The 8,379-nt window shown below is 44.3% G+C and overlaps 1 protein-coding gene across 2 annotated transcripts in view; it reads right to left on the reverse strand.

Annotated features, from left to right (window-relative positions):
- Window positions 1-1,271: 1,271 nt before the first annotated feature.
- NFKBIZ (nuclear factor of kappa light polypeptide gene enhancer in B-cells inhibitor, zeta) overlaps window positions 1,272-8,379 on the reverse strand; it is a 16,187-nt gene continuing 9,079 nt past the window's right edge. The window contains exons 1-12 of one of the 2 annotated variants that reach the window (XM_010567327.1): window positions 8,105-8,201; window positions 7,528-7,667; window positions 6,575-6,611; window positions 6,360-6,463; window positions 5,461-6,224; window positions 4,908-5,013; window positions 4,433-4,579; window positions 4,010-4,073; window positions 3,196-3,365; window positions 2,439-2,549; window positions 2,153-2,320; window positions 1,272-1,485 (exon numbers count right to left, since the gene is read on the reverse strand). In XM_010567327.1, the coding sequence (XP_010565629.1) occupies window positions 1,432-1,485; window positions 2,153-2,320; window positions 2,439-2,549; window positions 3,196-3,365; window positions 4,010-4,073; window positions 4,433-4,579; window positions 4,908-5,013; window positions 5,461-6,224; window positions 6,360-6,463; window positions 6,575-6,611; window positions 7,528-7,656 (1,854 nt within the window). In that variant the 5' untranslated portion in view covers window positions 7,657-7,667; window positions 8,105-8,201 and the 3' untranslated portion in view covers window positions 1,272-1,431. Of the gene's footprint in view, window positions 1,486-2,152; window positions 2,321-2,438; window positions 2,550-3,195; window positions 3,366-4,009; window positions 4,074-4,432; window positions 4,580-4,907; window positions 5,014-5,460; window positions 6,225-6,359; window positions 6,467-6,574; window positions 6,612-7,527; window positions 7,668-8,104; window positions 8,202-8,379 lie in introns of those variants that run through there. The other variant, XM_010567326.1, reaches the window with a different exon arrangement.

Below are 8,379 nucleotides of genomic sequence, written 5' to 3' on the forward strand. Positions count from 1 at the left end.
TCCACATATCAGATTTTTTCACTTAGCTTGTCTACAAGACATACTGTGTCAAAACAGCACAATCAGACTAACTAAACAGTTATGGCACAGAATTGCATGTGATGCAAAAACAGTTTAAGAGCAAAGACCACACAGAGAACATATTACTGGATTACAGCTCAGCGTGGATCATTCAGAAAGTGATAGGAGGAGGAAGTTTTCTCCAACAGAACACAAGTATACAGCATCATCAGTATACATTTTGCATTAATAACCACAATTATTAAAAAATAGAAAAACGTTAACTTCAAATATTACTTGGCTAGCCACTATACCTATAAGGTAAAACCATAAATGGACTAACTCTGCTTAGGAGGTGAAAAACACTAAGTCTCTAGAATTAACTAGAGTCCAATTCAGCAAACTACTTATGCATGTGCTTAAGTCCTACCAACACTAGTGGGGCTTACAGGTATTGAAGTATTGTAATTAACATGGAGAGATTTCAGCATGCATCAACAGTTAAGTACATGCTAAATACTTTCACTGAATTAGGATCATATTCCTTAAAGTCCAACAAAGTTATATACACACGATAGAAGTCATGATCCTTCTCCCTCAGTCTACTGCCCGTCAAAAGAAAAACCTCTACTGGGCATGAGAAAAACTGATACAGTCCCCTAAAGAAGCATGGCTTTTCATGTTCTATCAACAATTCCAAAAGCATGCACAAATCAGTGCTAGGGACAATCTACCTTAACTGTACTTCCGGTCTTCAGTCTTTCAAAACAACAGAATTTACCTGATTTTCACCAGTATAGTATTAAAACTCTATATGCAATTTGCAAGTTCAAGATCAAGGAACTTGTTTCTTCAGTTCATTCCCCAAGCAATCAATAGATTTTTAGAACTATACAGCTGTACAATAATGCCAGTGACTATATACAATCCTGCACAAGATACTGGAAGAAAGCTACAGTTACATAAATTAATGTTCAACTTCAAAAATATTTGATTTCTCTTGCACTTAAGTGTTATTAAAAACACAACAACAACAAAAAAACAACTCTGCACTGTTGACATGTATCAGCCTTTCTAAATAAAAGATTTCGTGTAGAACTGTCCTTGTCCAGAAGTTGTCTGTATGGCTGTTTAAATACAATCAGTCTTGCCGTAGCTATGAAATCCAGGTATCCAGGCAAGTGTTCCACATTCTTGGGAATGAAAACATTCCCGTTTGCTCAGAGGAATTTGATTGTTGGGTTTGGGGTTTGTTTTTGGGGTTTTTTTTTAACTCTTATATAACCCACTATATGATAGTGAACAAAATACTTTTGTTTCATAGAAACAACTAACATTTGCCCACACCAGGCAAATGGTCTATTTACAGATACATTAGGACTGCCTGACTGACAGTGAGTGTGAGTTGCTGAACTCCAAGAAACATGGAGCTTAAAATGGCGACACTCTCTGCTGAATCGCCTTCCCTTTTAGGATACGTCTTATCTGGAGAAGAGAAAAGAAGAAAGACAAAAACATTAGTATTCATCATCCTAAAGTGAGTGATAATCTGAAAAAAAAAAAATCAAACCCTAGACCCCGGTTCTGCATTCCTCATTTATCTGAGCCTAGGTTCTGAGCTCAGTTACACCAGAATTGATCCAATTTTACAGCATTTGAACCAATGAAAGGCAACAGAATTACTCAGTTGCTTAAGTTATTAGCTTCTTAGGTCGAGTCACCTCTTTCATCATGTATTTGTATAGCTCCTAGGAAAAGGGGGTTTTCTTCATCTGTTATTCAGGCCTAAGAACTGCCATTACTAATTATGACAAGACCAACAAAAGCATGATCTCAGGCCATACTGAGATGAACAAGAGAAAGCATATTACCTCCAGTAGGTTGCAAGGTTACAAAGGAAAAAACCTATCTTGACAGGAAAAAGCTTTTGAGATGGAAAAAAGCTACAAGTGAAACCTATAATTTCAGGTCTTTGTGTATTCTGCCTGATCCTGACATTAAAACCAAAGATCCCTGAATAAAATGGCATTTGCTAAATCTTTTCCTTAAAAGCTGCAACTCAAAACCCCAAAGAAACTTTTGGAGAGTTATATGGCTTTTGTGTAAACAGGGACAGATGGGAGCAGAGGAGAGAGTGGTTTGGTTTTTTTACCTGTTCTCCCACAAGGCCATCAGGAACCAGATGAACTGGCTGCTCATTCTCCAAGTTTCTGGCACTTGGATCAGCTCCTTTTCGCATTAGCAAGCGCACAGCATCCAACTGACTCACACGATACTGCAGGCTGGCAGCCACATGGAGTGCAGTGTTGCCATTGTAAGCCTGGAGAAGACAAAGTAACTCCGTGAAGGAAAGGCAGGGGCATGATTCTCAGGACACTCGCGGTGCCACACATGTGCACATCCAAAATTATATCTGCATTCCAGAAAAATCACTGTACCTTTGCGTTAACAAAAGAGAGGCAGTTGGGCAGCTCCAAAAAGAGACGAATGAGCTCCAGGTTTGCTTCTTCTGCTGCCAAATGTAAAGCTGAGCGACCACTTTTACGATCCTGTCAAAAAAGAAACTGTTAGTCTTCCTTGCAGGTGCTTCACTTATCCAAAGTGAACATACAGACAAGTAAAGCAGAACGCAAAGTAACTGCAGAGTGTTGAACGAACTTATTTGGACTACAATTCACTAAAAGTCAATCTCAATATATATTTTAATATATCTAATGAACAATGGACCAGATCTCATTTGGCAGTAAGCTTACACAGCCAAAATATCAAATGTTATATCAAGTAATGGTCTGGCCCAGCATAGACCTAAACTGGACAGGTAAGCAGTTCTTAATTAAAATTCGCAGTTCAAGAACAAGGTATCATCAGCACCCTATTACTACAGATACCTCAGACTGCTTCAAACATATTCTTACTTTTAAGAGACAACTAACTGCAGCCAGCATAGCATCATTCTTAATCCAAAAATTAGACTGTCACCTCCCTCTTTCCCCAGGGTTTATTTGCATTGATAATACCTTGCTCTGAATAAATGCAACATTCCCATTCCACTTGGGTACATTAAGCTGTAGGGAAGCTTTCAAATTAGTCTACTTCCTTTGTAATAAAGCTGAAATGTGGCATGGGAGAAAGGGACATGTTCTGCTTCCACATTCTCTCTGCATCTGGCACTTCAGACAAAGTAATTTTACTTACTTTCGCTTCAACAGAGGCTCCCATTTGTATCAGAGTCTTGATGGTTTCTACCAGGCTCTTGTTTCTCAGCAGAAGCTCCTGGACTTCAGGGGAGTGAGGCGGCTGACTGTTTTGCAGTTCATGCAGCACAGCATTATGAGCCAGAACAGCACAGTGCAATGCCGTCAAACCTTAACAGCAGAAAAAAACCCATCATTAATAAACAAATACAATACAGAAGTACTGACTGGCTGCTTGTTTCAAAGGATGGATAAAGGCGCTTCTACCCCCAAGAAGCCCAGGGACAGTTCCATACTCATAAGTGACAGTGACTGCTCCTGAGTGGCTTGAGATTTAGGTTGTCCATTACCAAAGGAATTAAGTAGCAACCTACTGTGAGCTCTCAGCCAACAGATAATGAAAGAATTAATTTCTAATATATTTTTTTACAAAATGTACATTAGAAAGAGCTGTTACATGGAAAAGAGGTTCAATTAAAACAGCTCTCCGGTGCCAAAGATTCTGGCTTCTGTATCCACCAACGTCTTGCTAGCACTCAAATGTTTTGAGCAATAGCCAATTACTACCTACACCCTCCATGCCAAACACAGCAATCACATGTAAGAGGAAAGAGGTCCCGACAGGCAGATACTAACCATGTTTTTATCTGGCAGATATGCCAATTGTAATGTAATTTCAATTGTAATTGTAAATTTCAACCTGGCAAAGACATGCTCCATTTTATTGCTTCTCAACCCAGGATAACATTCACATCAGCAACTATAAAACGCTGTAACATCCAGTAACTCTGTAAATTATAAACTCAACTACTCACCATCATAGTTTGTTGCCTCAAGGTCCACATACTGATTGCTTCCCATGGCTCCCTTTTGAATTGCCTACAAAAGTGGGAACAGGTATGCATTTAGGTCTTATCCAAACCACATATTACTTCCTCAAGCTTGTATACAGTCTTACTGCAACAAAGTTGCAATAAATAATGGCATTAAGAAGAGACTTATTTATTGTTTTCATAGACTAGAGGATTCCACCAAATTACTCTAAAACATTGGTGAGAACCTTCATGTGAAATTCAGTCTTACTTTAAGCCATTACTGTGGAGCCCTGAGACATACTCCCAAGGCTACACAGAGAGAAAGATAAAGAGAGGAGTGGTGTTTTCAGGGTTTCCCAAGACAACTAATACAAAGTGTAAGCGTTAACAGTCAGGGCAGAGCTATGCCTGCCTGGTTCTTACCTGAAGGACCTGGGCATGCCCCTTCTCAGCGCAAACATGCAACGGCGTCCTACCCCAGCAGTCTGTGGTGTTGACTTGAGCCCCCAAGCTAACCAAGTCCTGCACAATGAGATGCTGATTGGCAGCCACAGCAACCTGGAAAGCACTCTGCAAACATCGAGAAGAAAATTTAAACTATTAGTCACCTGATCTCTAACAGGAAAGACCAACTAAAACAAATAAAAAGCCTAGCTACCTGGTATTATTTAAGCAGCGATTATGAATACCAGGAAGCCAGGACAAATGAAGCAGAGCACATAGTTTTACCAGCTCAAGGTGATCCCAAGAAGTATTAATAGCTCAAGGTTAATATTAGCATGCAGGCTGAATCTCAGGGTTAATATTAAATAAGCATTTCACTACATCTTCCTCAAGGTCCAGGCACGCAGAAGCACTCAGGTGCACAAAGCAGGTGCAAAGATTTTGAGAACCTCACCTGGCCATTGTGCTCTTTAATATCCAGCATGTGCAGGGCAGCCATCTTCCTTGCAAGAACGTAGGAGAGTGCTCGTCGGCCCTGCGCAACAGCAATGTGAAGGAAGCTGCAGGAAAGAGGTGAAACACAGAGTTACGCCACCATACAAACTAGGGCTCAAGTCATTACAGATCCAAACATATAGGAGGGGTGTTACGCTGCCAGCTTCAGACCTCCTCTGCATGACTAAGACAGGAACACAGGTACCTTCTTCCCAGGGCAATTTAAAGCATCTAAACTACAATCTTTTTCTCCCCATTTACTAGATAAAAGTCTAATGATAAGTCCCTGAAATTAGACAATACAAACACCTTATCACTCAGTGTGCTGCAACTCTGTGCATCACAGCCCATGAGCAAGACCACACCTTTCACTTGATCAGCAGAACTACTGCACTCATGACACAAACACTGCTAATGAACTGCTCCCATTACAACCCCATGGTCCACCAAAAGCCAAACAGAAACGCTTCCCACCCTTCCATGTCAGAAACACCGAGACAAACAGCACTCACGTGTCTCCATCCGAGTCTTTTGCAAGGAACTGCTCTTGAGAGATGTTAGCCAGTTTGTTTTCCTCCTGCTCCACTTGCCATTGAAAAAATGACTTGCCCAGCTGCGCCGTGCTTCTGGCGATGTTTTGGTCAGGTAGAGAGACATTCAAAGTAGCCAAAGAGACACTGCGCTCCAGACTACCACAGATGTTACTGGAAAGCAAGCTGAAGTTCGGAGCGTGGGAGCCGACATCAGCCTGTGGGTGGGCACTGGGCAGCGGCTGGAGGGGAGCAGAGATGCTCTCCGAGCCTTCAGAGTCATTCAAGAGGGAGGAGAAGCTCTGCGGCGGGCAGTACTGCAGTTCATGGCTCTCAAATGTATTCTGCTGGTAGCCAGGAGACTGGTCGTTGGCAGCAAACGGCCTGTACTCCAGGGAGGCGTCTGAAGGATAGCTCTGCGACAAATCTTGGTTCTGGGATGGAGGGAACTGGTAATGCTGCGGTGGATCAAGCACATGCTGGGAAGTGTGATCTTGGAATGCTTGGTACTTCTGGGACGGGGAGAAAGCCTGTGTTCCCGGGCTGTCCTGGTACTGCTCGCCAGGTGAGCTGTGACTGGAGACATTGTGCAACCAGCTAACCTGCACCGTGTTCAGAGAAACAGGGCTTGACTCGTTCTTGATGTTTATGATGTTCTGAAGCAGATCAGAACTGCTGTCGTGCTTTAGGTCGTTTTTATGAGTCTCCTCCATGTTATCCATAGAAGTTGGTGTCTGGGGTGGTGTCTGTCAGGAGAAAAAAAAAAAAAGAAAAATCAAAACAAGCCCCAGAGTGTTACAGGTATAGCTGTACCTGGTAGTTTATGACCACACAAAGCAAACTGAAAAATAAAGGCATGGAAAAAGTTACTACAAGCTTACCAGGAGGTGTGGGTGAACATTAGCTTGGCGTTTGAAAGAAGGTCCATCAGAAAGGAGCTCAGGAGCCTTTCTTTTGCCACTGTGACCTAGTATGCTCTTCAGCTCTGCTGAAAAGAAAAAAAAATTTAGAATTTATTTGGAGGTTACTCTTACAATCCACTTTTAAAATCTTATTGCAGGGTATTTAAAAAAAAAAGGGGGGCAGGCTTTTTTACCTGTGTACTGCTCGTAGTTCACCAATCCTCCTTGTGCCTTTTGAGAAAAATCCATATTATTCCATTATTATAATGTTATTTCAGGAAAAAAAAAACACAAAACCAAGAAGAAAGCAGCAGCGACTTGCTTCTGTAAACATACAATATACCTTAGAATAATTCTAGTACATGATTGTCTAACCCTAATTTAATTGCTTTTAATTAAGGTTAGAAAATGGAAAGACTTTTATAGAACTTAAATGAAAACCACCATTTTTCTTAAGGCTTTTTAAGCTATTTGTTACAATACCACAAAAGTCAAGAAAATCTAGAGCAAGACACTGTTCCTTACTGAGGTCTGAGGATTATTTTTTTTTTTAACATAAATAAGCCAGCCAATTTTATACTACTTCAACTCCGTGAACTCTTCTATGCAAAAATTTTCCTGTGACAACATTTGTCTAGGAAGCTCACAAAGAGACGCTCAGAAAGCCTATTCTAAACCCAGAAAAATCCCCTTTAATCTTCCCAGAATCTCCTATATTTTTTTCTGTTTCTATCTTTTCAGACTGGAGGGGTCTGCCTTTATACTGTGCGCTCTGCACGGAGGAGCACAACAGCATAAGAAAGGATTCTCTTCTGAGAAGATTCCCCAACTCCTACAATGAATGACCTCATTCGAGTTAACAGGGAGTTTCTGTGGTTTCGTAACACAAACGCATCTTTATCCAAACTCCCTGTAGAGAATCAAGCTCAGTAAGAACATTTTCAAGTGCCTCCTTCTCCCCCAGTAAGCCTTCTCACTAATTTCTTCCCAGCTCTGCTCTTCCATTACGTCTTGAAAAGGAAAAACACTGCCTCCATCCCCATCAGATAAAGCAGCAAGCTCACTGCCAGCGTTATCGCACGCCTTTTTTTGCCAGCTTCAGTACCCATTAAAGGCGGTTATGTCAGTGCTGAAAAATGCGGGTTACCTTGCCTTCCTCCGCGGCGGAGCCCGAGGACATCTGTTTGCTGCTCCTGAAGTGCAGCAGGAGCTCCTTCACGGAATTCTTCACACGGACCCCCTGGAAAGGGCCTCTGTGCTGCTTCCCTCCCCCCATGTGCTGTTCAACTGTTGAGAAACGAAAACAAAACCCCAATTTAAGCCGCTGACCCCGTTGCCACTTAGAAGAGAAGGGGAAAAGAAAAAAATTTAAGCGAGAGCGGGAAGGCTTCCGGAAAACAACCTGAACGCCCGGTTTAGCGGAGACGAGCCCAGGCGACGTCTCCCCCCCCGGCCCGCACCTGCTCCTGCTCCGCCGTCTCAGGGGCGTGCGGCTCCCTCCTCACCCGGGGAACCCCCCGCCCGCTCCCGCAAGGCTGGGAGCAGCCCGGCGCCGGCGAAACGCTGCTGCCCGACGCCGGGCTCCCGCTCTTCCCCGCTTCGGGGGGCTTCCAAGCCCAAAACGGCCCGCGACCGTCCCGGTGGGGACGCCGCGGGAACCGCGGCTTCGCGCCCTCCCCCCGGGCGCAGGGGGCCGGGACCACCGCCGCCGGGGCACGCCGTACCTTGCAGCGCGGGGCGGGCGCCGCCCCGGGGGTCCCTCCGGCCGCCGCCGCGGCTGCTCACCGAGAGGTCCGAGTCGGAGCCCGGCGAGCCCGGGGCGGAGTGCGCCGGCGAGCAGCTGCCCTCGCTGGAGTGGGGCGAGGCCCCGTAGAAGTAGGCGAGGTTGATGGGGCTGCTGAGGGCGCCGCCGCCGTCGCCGCCATCGGGCGCCGCGTCCCGGCTGCTCTCCACGATCATGGCGGTGCCGCGGGGCGGCGGGCGGCGGCGGCGGAGGAGG

The sequence above is a fragment of the Haliaeetus leucocephalus genome, unplaced genomic scaffold (genome assembly GCF_000737465.1).
Source record: "Haliaeetus leucocephalus isolate CR32 unplaced genomic scaffold, Haliaeetus_leucocephalus-4.0 Scaffold228, whole genome shotgun sequence".
In the NCBI taxonomy this organism is placed as follows: Eukaryota; Metazoa; Chordata; class Aves; order Accipitriformes; family Accipitridae; genus Haliaeetus; species Haliaeetus leucocephalus.